This window comes from Oncorhynchus mykiss, chromosome 15 (assembly GCF_057628025.1).
Source record: "Oncorhynchus mykiss isolate SJ-2025 chromosome 15, ASM5762802v1, whole genome shotgun sequence".
Classification (NCBI taxonomy): Eukaryota; Metazoa; Chordata; class Actinopteri; order Salmoniformes; family Salmonidae; genus Oncorhynchus; species Oncorhynchus mykiss.
In genome coordinates this window covers 16,906,719-16,926,408 of record NC_143036.1, presented here as the reverse complement: position 1 = coordinate 16,926,408, position 19,690 = coordinate 16,906,719, and the positions used below count along the sequence as shown (strand labels likewise).

The 19,690-nt window shown below is 42.4% G+C and overlaps 2 protein-coding genes across 7 annotated transcripts in view; both read left to right on the top strand.

The window, feature by feature from the left end:
- Positions 1 to 5,149, top strand: part of LOC110489705 (uncharacterized) — a 55,398-nt gene extending 50,249 nt beyond the window's left edge. For 4 of the 5 annotated variants that reach the window (XM_036943889.2, XM_036943887.2, XM_036943898.2 and 1 more), the window contains 9 exons: positions 217 to 309; positions 923 to 1,012; positions 1,420 to 1,524; positions 2,009 to 2,186; positions 2,454 to 2,495; positions 2,608 to 2,700; positions 2,906 to 3,055; positions 3,698 to 3,819; positions 4,052 to 5,149. In XM_036943889.2, coding sequence (XP_036799784.2) covers positions 217 to 309; positions 923 to 1,012; positions 1,420 to 1,524; positions 2,009 to 2,186; positions 2,454 to 2,495; positions 2,608 to 2,700; positions 2,906 to 3,055; positions 3,698 to 3,819; positions 4,052 to 4,228 — 1,050 coding nt within the window. In that variant the 3' untranslated portion in view covers positions 4,229 to 5,149. The remainder of the gene's footprint in view (positions 1 to 216; positions 310 to 922; positions 1,013 to 1,419; positions 1,525 to 2,008; positions 2,187 to 2,453; positions 2,496 to 2,607; positions 2,701 to 2,905; positions 3,056 to 3,697; positions 3,820 to 4,051) is intronic. The other variant, XM_036943892.2, reaches the window with a different exon arrangement.
- Positions 5,150 to 10,489: 5,340 nt separating this feature from the next.
- On the top strand, positions 10,490 to 16,618 carry ssr1 (signal sequence receptor, alpha). Of its 2 annotated transcripts, XM_036943884.2 has the most exons (9): positions 10,935 to 11,118; positions 11,915 to 12,048; positions 12,155 to 12,245; positions 12,590 to 12,852; positions 13,163 to 13,239; positions 13,373 to 13,451; positions 14,155 to 14,248; positions 14,795 to 14,809; positions 15,250 to 16,618. In XM_036943884.2, the coding sequence occupies exons 1-9, from the start codon at positions 11,049 to 11,051 to the stop codon at positions 15,315 to 15,317; spliced, it is 891 nt and encodes a 296-aa protein (XP_036799779.1). In that variant the 5' UTR covers positions 10,935 to 11,048; the 3' UTR covers positions 15,318 to 16,618. The 2 variants fall into 2 exon arrangements, with proteins under 2 accessions (XP_036799781.1, XP_036799779.1); XM_036943886.2 differs by lacking the exon at positions 14,795 to 14,809 and having other exon boundaries at positions 10,490 to 11,118.
- Positions 16,619 to 19,690: the final 3,072 nt, after the last annotated feature.

Sequence of the window (19,690 nt, the reverse complement as noted above, 5' to 3'; positions counted from 1 at the left end):
AACCTAGATCTGAACCTAGATCTGTATCTAGATCTGAACCTAGATCTGAACCTAGATCTGTATCTAGATCTGAACCTAGCTCTATTATGTACTTGGTTTTCTTATTTTAACAAGGTCTTCAATATTATGATGAGTGTTGATGGGAATTATTTTTATGACCTGAGCAAGTTAACAGTGCCGCTGTAAGATTGTGTGACGGCTCTGTTCCATGTCCAGGTGAAATACAGAGAGGGGGTGGGGAGCGGGACGGCAGTCATGGAAACCCTTGACACGGAGAGGGTCCGCAGGAACCAGGAGAACATCAGCTCTGTGAGAACCTTGTCTGACCTTTGACCTCACAGGAAGAGCCCTTGTTTTGAAAACTGGTTTCATCTGGTTTTGTTTGGGTTTTCTACAGCTTCATTGCTGCAAACTAAAAATGACAAACGGCAGACACACTGAACAACCATTTAGTTACTGATACAATGCCTACTATTGAATTTGCTCCTGGCATTACATTTAAACCCCTCAAAAGATACAGGCCCTTGGTTTGTTATTGAACATTATTTTGGTCTGAAACTCTGTCCTGTCCCGCCTGACACAGACAGCCTTTCACACTGGTCCTGGTCCAGTCTAAGTCATTACAGCCATTAGTGGACCCTGCTGAACAATCCCCCATTGAGGGAGCAGAGCAGACGGGAGGGAGGGAGGGACACAGGGTCCCAGCAAGGCAGCCCAGGACCTCTGGAGCCATGGCAACTGAACCGGGACACTATTTTCACCCAGCTGCCAATCACTAATGATACCTAGGAGGCAAAATCTGGCATGGGACGTCATAATAATGTAATATTCTGGTTGCAAACTGGTTTTCTGATTGTGGAGACAGATAAACTCTGACTTGTGAATGTTGTTTTAATGTTGTGTGAATATCGTGTGACCACAGGTGAAGTATAAAAAGCAGCTGCAGGCCACCAGTGTAGGAGTCACCCCAGAGTTGGAGAGAGTCCGTCAGAACCAGGAGAACATCAGCTCGGCAAGTCACATAGGATGCACCTGAAATGACAACCTATCAGGGGAGGATGACTCATAATAATGACTGAAACGTAGCAAATGGAATGACATCAAACCATTCCACAAATTCCACTCCAGTCATTACCACCAGCCCGTTCTCCCCGATTAAGGTGCCACTGATTCTGGTCAGATGAGCTTTCAAATCAGGGGCATCAAACTCATTTTGGCCTGTGGGCCGCATCAGGTCTTCACCGAGGTCCGTGGGGCCACACTTAAAATCGGTCAGTAACCTCTTGTGCAACATGTATGTGGGCTCTGACTGCAAGCAGTGCCCTATGTCGTGGAAATGGCACTACATTTTAGATTCAACAAAACCCAGGTGGGAGTGTGCTGGTGAGGATGACCATGCTTATCTTTTGTGTGTTCCAGGTGAAGTACCAGCGAGGGATGAAAGAGATGAAGGGCCGGTCCTGCAACGAGTTGGACACGCCCGAACTGAGGCGTGTCAGGAAGTCCCAGAACGATATCTCCATGGTAGAGCTCAGGTTACCATGGCGGTTGCGTAGACCATGGAGCGAGTTAACACGTGTCAAGCACACTGCGGGTGGGACTGCTGCACTTTTAACCCACAGAGCTAAAGAGTTAACAGCATGGCTGTTACCATTCATGATGGAGCCGTAATGAGCGTGTGTTTGTGAGCGTGTCTATGAGTGTGTGTTTTACTAATAAAAATATTTTTACATGGTTACTTGTGTGGAGTTTTTTTGCATACTGACCAAAATGCACCCTTTTCTGTCTGACCAAAATGCACACTGGGTGTGTGTGTGTGTGTGTGTGTGTGGGGGGGGGGCTTCGGCACATGTGTTTTTGTGCGTTTGACAGAGGATTTGCCTGGTGTGACACGATTTCACAAATGTGTTAATGCACATCAATAATGTTCCTCTCATTAAGCTGCCACATAAAACTCTGACTTGTTATCGTGAAGCTGAAAAGGTGCCCCCCATATTTGCTTTGCCAGGCGAAATACCACGAGGACTTTGAGCGGACTAGGGGCCGAGGCTGCACCCCAGTGATGGAGGAACAAAGCATGGAGAGAATGCACCACCGGAACAAGCTGATGATGAGCGAGGCAGCCTACAAGGGAGTGCACCCACAGGTGGTGGAGATGGACAGGAGACCTGGAGGCATCATCGTAGGTGAGCAGCACACAAAATGGCAGGCACCACACATCCTCAAAAAGGATTTGACCTTAAAGTCAGGGAAATTAATGAATCTAATCTTTGACGAGTCCGGGGAATTTGTGATGTCCTTTGAACAAGATTTTTCAATTACATTTGCTGTCTAGTGTCTAGCAATTAGGGGTTGTTTAGTGTCAGTGACAACAAGGATCCAAGCCCAGATGTGTCCACGTTACATTTGTGGAAACAGAAAAGATCCATTGTGACAAGTTTCTCACTCTGCAGACGGAAGCTCCACATTGGACTCTACTCACCTGGCCCGAAACTGTATGTGTTTACTCTCTGTAATCAACATGACTTAAACTGTGGATTTCTGTTGTCTTCCTGTCTTTTCTCTGTAAGTCTAAATGACCTTTTCCTGACCTTTCCCCCGTCAAAGACCTTAAGGTGTGGCGGACGGACCCAGGCTCAATCTTTGACTTTGACCCTGTGGAGGATAACATTCAGTCTAAAAGTCTCCACAGACTGTCTGGTACTACAAAACCCTACAACATGCTTTCATCTCCCTCCACACTTTCCTGTATCCTCCTCCTGCTCCACTCATCTCTTCTACATTCTACATTCATTTCCTCCTCCTTACGTTCTCTGTTTATTTTCTTTCCATTGCCTCGCTCTGTTATTTTCCTCACTGTTGTTTTTCCTACTGTCTCTGTCGCCCTCTTGTGGCTGTGCATCAGAGCGTGCGAGCCGCCTCACCCGGCAGCAGTCTCAGCAGTCGGTGCACTCGCAGGCCCAGTCCGTGAGTTCACTGGCCTCTGCCTCTGACCTGTGGGACAAAAGCCTGTCTGTCTGCAGCAGCAGCTCCGCACTGCAGTCCCAGGACAGAGGTAGTCAGAGCTCAGTCAGAAAAATGTAAACATATAGACACTTAGAAATTAGATTTTTGAAATTTTAGGTCATACAGATGCTTGGACTTGTGAGTCAACACACCAATAACAAGCACGTGCGTACACACGTACACACACATACATACATACACACACATACGGTAGAAGGAGTAGACATCATTCATTCACCCATTGACTTTCAGTGTGACTCCTGATTCCCCTCTTACCTAACTCCTCTCCCAGCAAGTGTCTGACCAACAGAATGCCTCCCTCACCCTTCTCTATACAACCTGACCAACAGCCTACTGACATGAGGTACACAGGAGTCCCTAATCCAATGCTTGAAAGCCTCCTAGGGTTGTGATGTTTAACTGTTTTAATTCTAACTCTCTCACAGTTCTCTTCCCTGCCCACAGACGTACTTAACAGTCAGTAACTATTTGATTGATTTCCAGGTCAACTGGGGATGGCATGGTTCCATTTAGATTTCTTTGTGATGTTCTAACAATCACCTAGAATGCGCAGTGCGACTCAAAGGAGATGGTGTTCCTGCTCAAAAAAACAGTTTTGAGCAATAAATGAAAGGTCTCCAAATGTTGTTATCAATGTCTATGTGTCTTCCTGTCTGTCTTTGACGACAAGCTCCTGTGCTACCTGGGGCGTACCATCAGAGTGCTCAGCAGCAGCAGCATGGGTATGGCTACATGCACCAGACCAGCATGTCCTCTGTGAGGTCTGTGCAGTCCCCCCCATCTGTCACCATGGTGAGTTCCAATGCAAGCAGTCTATTATTGTCATTTTTTGGAATTCCTACGGGATCTTATTTGTATGCCATGGTCAATTAAATTAGGAAATTATCCAAAATATGTCAGTCAAATATTTGTTGACGAAAATAAACCAAAAAATATTCACACAGTCAACTACTTGTGTGCCGTGATATTTATGTTGTAGACACAAACCCACATGATTAACATTGTTCCCACTCCTCCCGTTCAGAGAGTGTACCGGGCGCTGTACGACTACTCAGCGCAGGACCACGACGAGGTGTCCTTCCGCGACGGTGACGTCATCGTCAACGCTCAGCCCATCGACGAGGGCTGGATGTACGGCACCGTGCAGAGGACCGGCAAATCAGGCATGCTCCCCGCCAACTACGTGGAGTGCTTCAACTAAGGGATTCATCTCAATAGTCTTCAAGTGGTTTTCTTTCCTCTCCCCTTGTCTCCTCTCCTCCATCTGCAATGATTGAATAGGTGGAAGGGATAAGGTGGATTGGATGCCTACTGGGAAATTGACTTTCACCAGTCCAGTTCTTTTCATGTCAGTACAGATGAAGGAGAGGAGATGAGGAAAGGAGGCTACTCTAGATTATTGAGATGCACCCAAGGGCTAGCCTTACCATGGTGTAGGCAGAGTCCATTCCGCAAGTGTCTGTTGTAAGCTTGGTCCTGGAGAGCTGCATCAGTAAGATACATGAATTGAATGAGTTGTTCAATTTACCTTGTCTAGACTACAGGCACCAACTATCATAGCCACACTATCTGCTGAAAATTATGTTTAAAGTAATCATGTAATACGTTTTGCTTTTGGTTTCATTTAAGGCATTGGTGGCTTGCCCCACGTGATCAGAGTTCATGAAAATTGTTTATATAATTCAATCAGAGAATTGCAACCCTCAAATAGACAACATTAGCAGACAAAAATACATATTCAATGCAATGCAGTCGAAAACATGTTTCACACAATAGAAAGCACATTTGAATTTGTTAGGCAGTGCAGTTTCTTTTCGTTTCACACAGGTAACAGTGTTGTGTTGACTTCATGATTCCAAAAGTGCAGTTTTGCAGCACAACAACAATAATGTTATCGACTTGTCCTGGAAAAGTGCTTCGCGGGTTTGCTTGAATAGAGCCCAACATACTCCTCCAGGACCAGAATGGGGCCTTCTTATACTCCTTTGTATTTCATTTCTATTATTACGTTTCGCTTTTAGACATCCACACTAACTGTGTTTTATGTACAAAGGAGGGAAGGGGAGAGGGAGTTGAGGAGAAATCTATGTTTCAATAAAATCCTGACAGTGATTGCCAGAAAGTTAGCTGTTTAGCTTTTGTTATCTCATTAACACTTCGCTTCGTACTGTTTCTGTCTGATGACATAAGGGTTTGGTTTAAACCAGCTCCACAAGTAAATATAGTTGATACAATCTATAGTCAACAAGTCACACAATCTCACCTCTTTCTGTGAGTTTAGTGGGTTATTTACATGTCATGTACCAGTTAAGCCTCACACAGGCTTTGATTAGATTATGTCCACATAATGTAGAGCTAACTGGCAACATGGTTGTCATATTTCGCTATGTACACAGTTTCAAGTAACACCCAATAACGGTGTAGGAAGTTGGATTGCAATCTTGACATTTCTGAACTATTGTGAACAGTATTGTGATGTATAAGCTTCTATAAAGTATACAATGATCCTATTTTACTCTTCAGGATTGCAGACACTAATGACAGTGCATGTATTGGTGCATGTTATAAATGGTTTATACTGTAATATCTTGAGGGGTGCAAAGATTATTGAATACTAGGCCTTCTGTGGCCATTCAATGACATAGTTTCTGGATACATGGTAGCTGGGGATCTCTTTAACATGTTATTGTAGATGACATGTTATCATGGAATGTGGTAGCTGGGGATCTCTTTAACATGTTATTGTAGATGACATGTTATCATGGAATGTGGTAGCTGGGGATCTCTTTAACATGTTATTGTAGATGACATGTTATCATGGAATGTGGTAGCTGGGGATCTCTTTAACATGTTATTGTAGATGACATGTTATCATGGAATGTGGTAGCTGGGGATCTCTTTAACATGTTATTGTAGATGACATGTTATCATGGAATGTGGTAGCTGGGGATCTCTTTAACATGTTATTGTAGATGACATGTTATCATGGAATGTGGTAGCTGGGGATCTCTTTAACATGTTATTGTAGATTACATGTTATCATGGAATGTGGTAGCTGGGGATCTCTTTAACATGTTATTGTAGATGACATGTTATCATGGAATGTGGTAGCTGGGGATCTCTTTAACATGTTATTGTAGATGACATGTTATCATGGAATGTGGTAGCTGGGGATCTCTTTAACATGTTATTGTAGATGACATGTTATCATGGAATGTGGTAGCTGGGGATCTCTTTAACATGTTATTGTAGATGACATGTTATCATGGAATGTGGTAGCTAATAAACAGAAATGGCTAGGTTATAACATGGTAATATTTATTGGCCTTGAAGAGAAAATAATGGGACAGCAAGAAACATCATAGATTTTTTTTGTCCAGTGGTTTATTGCTTCGAGTAGTTCCATTTTGAAATGTCTCTGTAAAAGAACATGTTTTACTCAGTTTATACACCATCACTGAGTTTTAGTGAGATGCCACTTTTTCCTGAGTTAACCATTTGTTGAATTTTTTTGTCATTAACTGCAGTGTCACGTGTTAAAAATTAAAAACGCTTTGTCAACAATGATTTTGTATTTGGCTAATTCAAACTTCTTTTTTTACATTTGTATTTGTTACAAAGGATTATACATGGTCAGTGCATAAATGTACAATATTACTGTATTGACAAGACCAACATTTGTCTAAGGTTATTGAGATTGTATGTTGGTAATAGCATGACTTATTAAAAAGCGTATTATATTCGCTAGTACGGCTACACACCCTTTGCACTTCATATTTTGCTGCCTTAAAATGAAATCTATAAAGGGCAAACATTTGATTTTCTTTCCTACCGATCTACACAACCTTCTACACATTTTTAAAGTCAAAGAACAATTATAACATTTTCCAAATGAATGTCTTGATTGTGTATGTCTTCACAGCCCAGAGTTGGAAGCACCTTTGGCAGCCATTAGTTGTGAATAATTTTGAATAAGATTCTACGAACTTTGCACAACTCTTAGTGCAACATACACTGAGTGTACAAAACATTAGCAACATGACATAGACTGACCAGGTGAATCCAGGTGAAAGCAATGATTCCTTATTGATGTCACTTGTTAAATCCACTTCAACCATTGTAGATTAAGTGGAGGAGAAAGAAGGATTTTTAAATTAATTTTTAAAGATTTTTAAGCCTGGAGACATTTTGAGCCTTGAGTTTTGTACACTCAGTGTATATCCATTGTTTTTGTCAAAACTGCTCAAGCTCAGTAAATTTGGTTGGGAATCAAAGATGAAAGGGATCTTCCAACTTTGTTTCTGATTTTCAAGCAAATTTAAGTCAGGACTGAAAAGTCATTCTAGTGTATTTGTCCCACTGAAAAATAAAACTATCCCACTCACTGCGCACAGACGTCAATCCAAAATCAAATCCAAATCAAATCAAACTTTGTCACAAGTGTAGGTGTAGACCTTACTGTGAAATGCTTACTTACAAGCCCTTAACCAACAGTGCAGTTCAAGAAGAGTTAAGAAAATATTTACCTGAATAATAAAAAGTAAAAAACAATAAAAACGAGGCTATATATACTGAATCAGTGTGCAGGGATACAGGTTAGCTGAGGTCATTTGTACATGTAGGTAGGGGTGAAGTGACTATGCATAGATAATAAACAGTGAGTAGCAGCAGTGTATAAAACAAATGTTTTAGTGTATAAAACAAACCTATTATATAGGTCCTGGATGGCATGAAGCTTGGCCCCAGTGATGTACTTGGTCGTACGCACTACCTTCTGTAGCGCCTTGTGGTCAGATGCCGAGCAGTTGCCATACCGGGCGGTGATGCAACCGGTCAGGATGCTCTCGATGGTGCAGCTGTAGAGCTTTTTGAGGATCTGGGGACCTATGCCAACTCTTTTCATTCTCCTGAGGGGGAAAAGGTTTTATCCTGCCCTCTTCACGACTGTCTTGGTGTATTTGGACCATGATATTTCGTTGGTGATGTGAACACCAAGGAATTTGAAACTCTCGACCCACTCCACTACAGCCCCCGTCGATGTTAATGGGGGCCTGTTCGGCCCGCCTTTTCCTGTAGTACATGATCAGCTCCTTTGTCTTGCTCATATTGAGGGAGAAGTTGTTGTCCTGTCACCACACTGCCAGTTCTCTGACCTCCTCACTATAGGCTGTTGTCGGTGATCAGGCCTACCACTGTTGTGACATCAGCAAACTTAATAATGGTGTTGGAGTCATGTTTGGCCATGCAGTCGTGGGTAAATAGGGAGTACAGGGGGGGACTAAGTACACACCCCTGACGGACCCCAGTGTTGAGGATCAGAGTGGCAGACGTGTTGCCTACCCTTACCACCTGGGGGCGGCCAGTAAGGAAGTCCAGGATCCAGTTACAGAGGGAGGTATTTAGTCCCAGGGTCCTTAGCTTCGTGATGAGATTTGTGTGCACTATGGTGTTGAACATTGAGCTGTAGTCAATGAACAGCATTCTCACATAGGTGTTCCTTTTGTCCAGGTGGGGAAGGACAGTGTGGAGTGTGATTGAGATTGCGTCATCTGTGGATCTGGGGTGGTATGCGGGGTGGTATGCGAATTGGAGGGGGTCTAGGGTATCCGGGAGGATGCTGTTGATGTGAGCCATGACCAGCCTTTCAAAGCACTTCATGGCTACCGACGTGAGTGCTACGGGGTGGTAATCATTTAGGCAGGTTACCTTCGCTTCCTTGGGCACAGGGACTATGGTGGTCTGCTTGAAACATGTAGGTATTACAGACTCAGGCTTGTAATTATTCCACAAAATATCTTTATGTGGGGAAGAATTGTGCAGGAAACATATTTTCTAGCCCATTAAAGCTTGTTGGTGAAACCTAGCCAATTTAGTGGGTAATCTTTCAGGATATAATTACATTTCAGTAAAAATTGAAGACCTCCCAATGTATTAAACACATTGTTTGGAATGAAATACCAAATAAATTGATTCAGTATTGACTAAACATCTTTTCAACCAATTGATCTTGAAAGTGTTATTCATGTCAACAAAATCCAACACTTCCAGACCTCCTTCAGATCTTTTATTAGAGAGGACTGACTTATTTAGTTTGTGAGACTTGTTTTTCCAGATGAAGTCAAGGTAGAGGGATTTACAAATAAAGATAATGAGGGGTACACAGAGCGAGACAGTCCCTCTGCCTTGGACAGAAGCACTCTCCCAAATATAGAAAGATCCCTTTGTAGCCAATGATGAAATATATTCTTGGTTTTCTTAATTTTCGGAGAGAAATTCCTCTGTTGTCTGACTAAGTGTTTTTTTGACAGATGTATTTCTAAATATTCAACACAGTATTTTACAGGAATATTTTATATTTCTTTGTCATCAGAGACATAAGATTTCACATTTAGAATCCTTCAGTTTTAGTCCTGAGGCAATAGAGAATGCAGTGATCGCATTAAGGGCATGAGCGACCTGGTCTTTGTCTCTTAAAAAAAGAGTAGTATCATCAGCCAGTTGGGAAATGTGTATTTCTTTGTTAAAAATGGTTACGCCATGCAGATTTGCATTATTCAGACTATCAAGAGATAGAAGTTCCACAGCCAAAATGAATAAAATGCCGAAATTGGGCATTACTGTCGTACACTTCTGTTGATACTGAATCTTTTGGATGTATTAAGGTTTCGTAACACAGAACTATTTACATCTTTGTAAAACATGCAAATGACTTTGATAAAATGTTCACCGAAACCAAAAAGTTTAAGAGACCCGAAAGATAAATTCATGTTCAATTGTGTCAAAGGCTTTACAGAAGTCCAAAAATAAGACAACCGCATCGATTGCATCTGAATAATGTAGAAGGTCCAAGACTAAATGAATGTTCGAGCTTATGTGGCAGCCCTTCATAAATCCTGTTTGAGTCTCATTTATAATATCTATTCCTTTCTTTAATCTTTTGGCATAAACCAGAGCAATCAATTTGTAATCAATATTTAATCAAGGAATTGGTCTACAATTGTCAATGACAGAAGGGTCTTTATTAGGTTTCTGAATCAGTGAAATAAGGACCTGTTTCATAGTGGAGACCATTTCACCCTTTTCAATGTAATCTTGAAACATATTAAAAATAGGGTATTCTAGTAACCCCCAAAACTGTCTATAGAATTCAACTGACATGCCATCAGGGCCAGGTGATTTCCCATTTGTCATTGAATTCAGAGTCTCTCTAATTTCTTCAATAGACACAGGTGAATCGCAAACTGAGTGGAAATCATCCTCAATTACAGGGACATAATGTGTCTTTCACAACCATCTTCCAAATGTAGCTTTCACAACCATCTTCCTGAAATTGTGAGTTGTAAAGGTTTTCATAAAAGGAATTGACAAATGTTGATATTGTAATGGGATCTTTGCATAACACATCATTCATTTTGAGTACAGTTATAGATTTTCTTTTGTAGTTTCTCTTTCAAGTGAAAAAAAAATAATGAGCGTTTCTTTCCTCCTCTTCAATCCATTTTGCTCTTGATCTTTGCCAGGTCTGTGTAAAGCTGTTCTAATTCTAGTAAAGATTTAAATACACTCCTCTTCTTGAGATATATTATATTTTCTTTAGAAAACTGTCAAGCTTTCTCATCAACTATTTTTCTCTAAGGTTCTTTAGGTGCATCAGCTCTTTGGCACGTTTAATGACTACTTAAATCCCATCTACTTCCATGACCCAAGTCTTTTCTTGCAAAAATATCTTTCTCATGTTTCCAATGAGAATAGGATCTTTAAGAACTGTGTTGTTTAATATCCAATATCATCGAGAGTACCTTTAGATTTTTTTTAGCAGCTTGTAAATTCATGGAAATAAAATGATGACCAGTGGGATTCTTATTTCCTCCTTTTCTGTCTTCGACGGAACATGTATATTTTGAATCTGGCACGCTACCCGGATGTGGACATGCGCATTTCAATTTAGCAGTCGGAAGGAGCTGTAAGATTTAGTGAAGCAATAGTTTACCGGGAAGGAGGCGTACGGATTTCCCTTCAAAATGGTACAATTTCTACCTAAAGTGCTTTTGCTGGTATTACTAGCTTTCCCGGCAATGATTATCATGAAAGGTGAGTACCGAACTGAACTTAGGTTAACTAGATAAAGAGAAACCGCATTGGCCATCAGTCACAGTTAGCTACAGTAGCTAGTTAAATTAGCTTTGGAAGGCCACTCCATGCTCTTGTGCAAATTGTATTTTCTGCTAGTAGGACATTGTAGCTACTTCCTTTGTCAATTAGTAGTTTTATTGATGTTGATACTGGCTACACGTTTTTTTTTAGTAACTATTCATTGCAAATATAATTTAATAGTGAGTCTTGCTTATACTTAACGGTGTGCTACCTAACTAGACTGACGTGTCCTTCCTTACCAGCCTACTTGCTTTCTAGAACCGTAATTAAGACTCGATTTACGTTTAGATTGAGTTTTTGGCAGATTTTGCTTCCAGGGCCATTTTGCCTATAAACAGATCATGTAAGTTCCTTGGACAATAAGGAGTAACGTTAGGCTCCTTTACGTCCATTATTGGGCTAGGAGAAGCAGCCTCAGAACTTGGCCACAGAAAAGCCCTCTATTGTTGGCAAAGCCTGGCAATCATATCAGTGTTTTGCTTTTGTGTCTTAGAAGCTTGCGATATGAAACAGGAGAGAAAAAAAATGTAATTACGTTTGTTAGGCCTACGGCCTGTAACTGTAATGAATAAAATATTTGTTCAAACTCAGTTTTAATCCCTTGATACAATATTAACTATGTAACTAAGCGCCCTGGTGTGGAAATAATAATATTTTATTTTGACAAGTTTGTTTTCCAAAAAAAATGATTTGGTGATATTTTAATCAATGTACTTCCTTACAATCAATCCAGGGCCATTGGTGGCAGCCCAGGATGCTACTGAGGATGAGGAGGCAGCTGATGAAGATGCTGTGGATGATGTTGATGTGAACACAGAGGATGAGGATGATGAGGCCGAAGTTGAAGATGATGAAAACACAGAATTGGTAAGAGATTAGGCTACTTTTAGCCGCCTCCCTAGTTTTTTAACATGGGCCCTATCAGTCCTTGCTTATTTCATCTAAAAAATAGTGTCTAATTTTTATATTTTAGACGGAAGAAAAAGAAGAGGAGGAAGCCGTAGGAGGAGAAGTGAATGCCTCCCCCAATGCTGACACCACTATCCTCTTTGTCAAGGGAGACGGTAGGGGTACGGGCACAGATTGGGGCTCGTCTCAACATATCTATCTGCATGTTGAATTTGCACTTCATTTTTGTCATTATGATTGTTTTGAACTGTGTTTTTTCACTTTAATGCTAAGACTGACTTGTATTTGGAGATGGATTTACTTAGCAACAATGCTTAGTCTATAATATGTTGTTTCAACCTCCATATTTGAGTGCATTTATTGCAAAGAACAAGTATGTGCTAAATGATTTGAATGAAAGGGAATTCTTAATATTCTGACAAGTTTGTGTATGCTTCAAATTCCCCATCACGCCACCACTCAGTCTTTTGTTGCTCTTCCTCCTGGCGTTTGCCTCCAGACTTCCCAGCCAACGACATTGTGAAGTTCCTGATGGGCTTCACCAACAAGGGAAGTGACAACTTTGTGGTGGAGTCCCTGGACGCATCCTTTCGCTACCCACAGGACTTCCAGTTCTACATCCAGAACTTCACAGCCCTGCAGCTGGGCATAGTGGTGCCAGCTGGGCGCCAGGCCACCTTCGAGTACTCCTTCATCCCAGCCGAGCCCATGGGCGGGCGCCCCTTCGGCCTGGTCATCAACCTCAACTACAAAGACAGCAACGTGAGTGGGCCTCAGCTTAGTCAGCCATTTTTTTTGTCTTTTTCACAAATGATTGCATGTCAAGAATGGTCATGGGTTTGGTTTCTCAGTTTCCTTATCTATATTTCATTAGGCAATTGTTTTTATATTAGGAAATTAGTTGAACTCATGGTGTGTGGTTGAAGTCTGCCCACTATTTGCATGCGAGGTTAAACTTTCAGATTAACCCGAAGAAGATAAAGGGGGGGGTTGTAGTTCACCAACTGGAGGTGATATCTGATCCTCTCGCTCTCTCTCATACCTCTCTCTCATACTCCTCTCTCTCTTTCAGGGTAACACATTCCAGGATGCTGTGTTCAACCAGACAGTGACCATCACCGAGAGAGAGGATGGACTGGATGGAGAGACGTGAGGCCATATGAACTAGCCCTGTGTTGGAAGACATTCAGAAGTGCTAAATGAAACCATTCTATTGGGAATGGCTGCCATACCAGTGTTGGTGCAGCGTGTCTTAACTCTTCTCTCTCTTCTGCATCCTCAGGATCTTCATGTATGTGTTCCTGTCTGGTCTGGGCCTGCTAGTGGTGGTAGGCCTTCATCAGCTGCTGGAGTCCAGAAAGGTAAAGCTACAATGCCCATTCCACTGGATGCAGGAGACGGAAAGACGATGAATTAAGCATATCATTCCTTTGTTTGTGTTATTTCCTCGATAATGATACGAAGACCGAAAGAGAGAGAGATGTACTTCTGCTGAGGCAATGCTCCATGACAAGATTTGCATAGAATATTCAGCACTAAGTGTCACCTAATGTAGAGATGACAGTAGATAGCAGTCCAGAGAGAAATTAATTAGGAGATGCCTGTTCATATTCAACGGTGGGATTCTCTCAGTTCAGGTGGTTGTTATTTAATGAGTTGACGTTCTTTCAGGATGAGAAAGGGATTTGCGATAATACACCAGTTTTCTGATGAACATTGAGGTATACAGGGAAAGAGGGAGACTAAGTGCCAATTTACGACTTTTGGCGAGTTCAGTTTCAGCTATTTAGTGCTCCACTACTACTACTGGGTCGAAAATTAAGAAAAGAAGACTGTTGGAAAGGTTATGGGGGTGGTGGATAGTTTTGAGGATTGTGTTTCAATGTTGAATGGAGGAAGTTCGTCTCTAACCCACGCTAGAGCTTTTCAGAAGACTGAGGGGAAATGCTGAAAAGGGGTTTATGCTATACAAGATCGTTTTAGAGTTTGGTTTCTGTGGAAGTCAGTTTAGTAACTTCCTTTTGTGTGTGTCTCTTCCCCCCCCCCCCCCCCCCCCCCGTGCAGAGGAGGAGACCAGCTGCTAAGGTGGAGATGGGCACGTCCAGCCACAACGACGTGGACATGAGCTGGATTCCCCAGGAGACCCTTAATCAGATCAGTAAGTCCTCACTAAACCACTCAACATTATCCTACCTAGTGGCCATGGGGGAGCTAGCTGTTTATGCTAGCCATTAGTCACAGGACGTTTATGCTAGCCATTAACCAAAGGACATTATGCTAGCTAGTAGCCACGGGGAAGCTAGCTGTTTATGCTAGCCATTAGCTCCAGGGGTGCCAGCACCTTCAACAGCTCTGCCTAGGTTACTAATAGTGTAAAGTTAAATATATGGGTCTAACTTAGATTGGCCTGCTTGAGTACAAGTTCAAAATCTATTTAAGTGACAGTGTCTCATGAAATGTGTGTTTAAGAGGACAGAAGTAACACGCATCCTAGCTGCTATGCCCCCTCCTTGCTATGTTTCTCTCTATAGCTTTATAACATTGCAGTGTTTCATAGATGCCTGTTGTCATCTCAGGGTGTATTTAGCTAAAGGCTCTTGAGTTTTCTGTGTTTAGCTGGTGTTTTCAAAACTAGCTGTTCTCTCTCTGCATGGGATCATTCACACCTTTCTCTCTCTCCCTCTCTTTTTCCTTGCGTCTTCAGTGCAGAGTCGGCGAGGTGAGGCTTCCTTTTCTCTCAGGAGCGAGCAGTTGTAGAGTAGTGGTTGAGCAAAATTCTTACGTTTCCTCTGAATCATCAGTGAATGTAATTATTAGTGCTTCTGAATATGCAATCTCAATCATTGGTTCATGTTAGCCTTGGGTGTAATAGCTATGGTCACTGACTTCAAATCCCTAGCTCCTACCCTGAGATACTCCTCATAGGTCTGAAAGGATCAGTTGGATATAAGCAATAGGGTAGTAGCAACGAGGTCTGTGGAGCTTCAACCATATTGCTTAAACTCATCCAATCCTTAAAGATCTACAGGGTGCGGCTAGTTGTTGATTTTAGACTTGGCCTATGAAAAAAGTATTTTTTGATCTGCTTATCTGATCCAAAGAGTGACCGTTTAAAACCATTTCCAAACATTTCCTAAAACTCTCCTCTCATTTCCCTAGACAAGGCCTCCCCCAAACGGTCTCCCCGCAAGAGGACACAAAAGCGCACGGCTGGTTCGGACGAGTGACCAGGCCCCTGCCCAGTTCTGTCACTCGCGCTTGGCACCTGACACAGCCATACCTCCTCTTGCCAGCCGTGGAAAGGCAACAGTCTTCTCTCACCACGGAACCAAGTGCCGTCCTCTTCACAAGAGACTGGTTTCTACCACTAAACTAGACAAAACATCACAAAAAACGGTCCCATTTGTTAATTATTCTGTCAAAAGAAGCGTTATCACAGAGGTGTTGTGATGAAGAAACATTTTATGCAGTTTGAGTGTGCTTTTGCAAAGATGCATGTCTTGAAGCATAGGGAGGATGGGGATGGTGGACGGAAGTGGTTGGTTTTAGAGCTGGGTAAATGATAGTGGGAGATGATACAGTTCCGGGTTTTTGTTCTAGCTTTCTGTTTTGTTGCGACTGCCTTGTCATCATTTTTCACCTGTGAATATCTTTTGAGGCAGAATAGTGATGGTTAATTTTGGTGTCCTGGAAAACCATAACACACCCCTTTTTACTTGTTTTATGTTTTGCACCGTTTAAGATCTGCACATTTGGGTTTCTGTCACATTGTTGTCCTCTGCATGGTGGCACAGAGGAGGCCTGGTTTCAAGTCTTGTTATTGGTAGTGCACTGCAATGTTCAACCATCTTTGATGATTCTGTGAACATAATGAGGATATGGTGAACTGTCAAAGTTTTCCCTCAATGTGCCTTTATTTTATTTTTACATTTGCATTCTTCATATTCCCAAAATCGATTTACGTCAAGTACAAGTATGAATTCAGGATTCAATTTTTTTTTTACTTTTGTAAGACTGCAATCTGAATAAAGGTCCAGCACTGGTGTACAGTATCTACTGGGGAATACAGATGAGTGAACTGCAAAGATAATTTATTCCTGGCTAATGGGTTTTTATACTGCATTTCTTGACTTGTCTGGGATTACTACTTGTGCATTTTAGAGGCACAGTACATTTACTACTGTATCATAGCCTGTTCATAGTAACTTATGAGAGGGACTCTGGACTAACTGTTAGGCACTGACACAGTTAGGCAATTAAATGGTCTCTGGACTGTCAAATGTATGTAAACACAACATTTTTGCAATTAAATCGCACCCCCTCCCCCCCCCCCTCCCTCTTTCACTGAGCTTTTTAATGACCATTTGAGAATGGATGGATCCCAAGTAGATTTCTTTCTCTGTGATATTGTCGCAAACTTGAATGATTATTTGTTTTTTCTCTGCCGAGTATGTAAGTGAAGTGTTCATTTTGGAGACTGGTACATCTTGATGTAGAAAACAGAAAAATTAAAGTGGAGATGAGAAAATGCTATGTCGGTTTTTATTTACTACAGTGTGAACTAATATGTTATGTCTTGCTCCCGGACAAATTATCTTCTTTGCTCGCTTTGAGGACAATACAGTGCCACCAACACGGCCCGCTACCAAAGACTGGGCTCTCATCCATGGCCGACGTGAGTAAAACATTTTAAAAGTGTTATTAACCCTTGCAAGGCTGCCGGCCCAGACGGCATCCCTATACTCGTCGTCAGAGCATGCGCAGACCAGCTGGCTGGTGTGTTTACGGACATATTCAATCTCTCCCTATCCCAGTCTGCTGTCCCCACATGCTTCAAGATGGCCGCCATTGTTCCTGTTCCCAAGAAGACTAATGTAACTGAACTAAATCGCCCTGTAATACTCACTTCTGCCATCATAAAGTGCTTTGAGACTAGTCAAGGATCATATCACCTCCACCCTACTTGTCACCCTAGACCCACTCCAATTTGCATACCGCCCCAATAGGTCCAGAGACGATGCAATCGCCATCACACTGCCCTATCCCATCTGGACAAGAGGAATACCTATGTAATAATGCTGTTCATTGACTACAGCTCAGCATTCAACACCATAGTACCCTCCAAACTCATCATTCATTTTGAGACCCCGCCTTGTGCAACTGGGTCCTGGACTTCCTGACGGGCCGCCCCCAGGTGGTGAAGTTAGGAAACATCTCCACTCTGCTGATCCTCAACACTGGGGCCCCACAAGGGTGTGTTCTCAGCCCCCTCCTGTTCATCCACGACTGCGTGGCCATGCACACCTCCATCTCAATCATCAAGTTTGCAGACGACAACAGTGGTAGGCTTGATTACCAACAATGGCGAGACTGCCTACAGGGAGGAGGTGAGGGCCCTCGGGAGTGTGGTGCCAGGAAAATATCCTCTCAATGTCAGCAAAACAAATGAGATGATTGTGGACTTCAGGAAGCAGAGCAACCCCCTATCCACATCGACGGGACAGCAGTGGAGAAGTTGGAAAGTTAAGTTCCTCGGTGTACATATCATCGACAAACTGTGTGGTGAAGAAGGCGCTATAGCGCTTTTTCAACCTCGGGAGGCTGAAAAAATTTGGCTTCTCACCCGAAAACCCTCACTAACTTTGACAGGTACACGAGAACATCCTGTCGGGCTGTATCACCGCCTGGTACGGCAATTGCACCGCCCACAACCACAGGGCTCTCCAGAGGGTTGCGTGGTCTGCACAACGCATCACCAGGCGCAAACTTTCTGCCCTCCAGGACACCTTCACTATCTATTGCATCTTGCCGCTCTGTCACTGCTCATCCATATATTTTATACTTATATGTTCTTATCCCCTTCCTTTACTCAATTTTGTGTATTAGGTTTTGTTGTTAGATATGACCTGTTAGATACTGCTGCACTGTTGGATTTAGAAGAAAAAGCATTTCGCTACACTCGCAATATCTTCTGCTAACCATGTGTGTGACCGATTTGATCAATTAAATGACTAATTATACACTAATCAATTACTTGAGTAATAACTGCATAGGGGCCTGGATTCAAACAAACCGCAATGCTCTGGCATTGCTCAAACATTAAATAACCTTTTAAAAGTGTGACATCTTCGATTGATTACTGTGCCTGGCTCTAAGAGTTGAAATGTTGTCCATTTTATTAGTGAATGTAACGTTAAAGGCTTATTATAAACAATTTGCAGTGAGAAAAGTAATGTCAAATTGCTTATAACATTAATATGCCCAGCTATGTTATTTTTTTTCTTCCAAAAATAATACAACTAAATTATAGATTCACGGACCAAGCAAGATCAGGGACCAGTCACCAGCTACAGTGAAGTAACAGTAAAGGCAGGGGCCGTATCCTCAAAGAGTCAGAGTAGGAGCCCCGTACAAACACCTCATTCAACTTAAGGGCTTGATGGTAGTTGAATTAGATGTGTTGTCTGGGCAAAAATAAAAATGTATACTGTTGGGGGTAGAATCTTATCTGATTCAACTATCATCAAGCCCTTAAGCTGATTGAGGTGTTTGTCCAGGACTACAACAAAAATGTGTACCTCTAGAGGTACTGGAGGACATCACCCACTAGCCGACACTGAACATTGTTACGAATTCCCTGTCGGTGACTAACACCCCATCTCACAGACCTCTCTCTGAGAGAAACTCCAACTTTCTAACCTTTGCTGTAGGCAACCCTTTCTCCGCTGGACCCTATCAGGCCAGGGGCCATAATCTGTCCTTTCACACCTGGGGCCCTGGTCTCTGGTTGGTTGTTAGGGGGCCGGGCATCTGTCCATCATCCTGACTCTGCAGGGTCACACTTCAAACTGTGGCAGAGAGAGTGGGCTCGTTTGAGTGGTAAGGCGAAAGCAACCGACTGTAGACGAAACTCAGGGGCTCCTGAGTGGCGCAGTGGTCTAAGGCACTGCATCTCAGTGCCATAGGCATCACTGCAGTACCTGGTTTGAATACAGGCTGCATCATATCCGGGCCATGAGTGGGAGCTCCATAGGGCGACACACAATTGGCCCAGCGTCGTCCGGGGTAGGCCGTCATTATAAATAAGAATTTGTTCTTAACTGACTTGCCTAGTTAAGTGAAGGTTAAATACATGAATTGTGGGAAAGTTCCTGTTTCAGTCACGTCTTAAGTCATGTTCGCATGGGTCACACAAAAACCCTCTAATGATTGGTTGACAGTAAAGCCTCCCACCATGCAGGTGATGACTGCAGGATAAAGGTGATGAAGAGCGACTGCAGTCAAAACTTCATGACCTTTGAGCACATCAAAGCTTGATGATTAGTTGATTATTTAAATCAGCTGTGTAGTGCTAGGGCAAAAACCAAAACGTGCATCCCTTGGGGTCCCGAGGGCCGAGTTTAGGAAACCCTCATAAGGTGAACCCTGTTCTACTCTTCAAATCAAATTTTATTGGTCACATACATATTTAGCGGGTGTAGGGAAATGCTTGTGTTTCTATCTCCAACAGTGCAGTAGTATCTAACAGCGCAGCAGTATCTAAAAACGATTCACAACAATACACACATCTAAAAGTAAAATAATTGAATTAAGAAATATA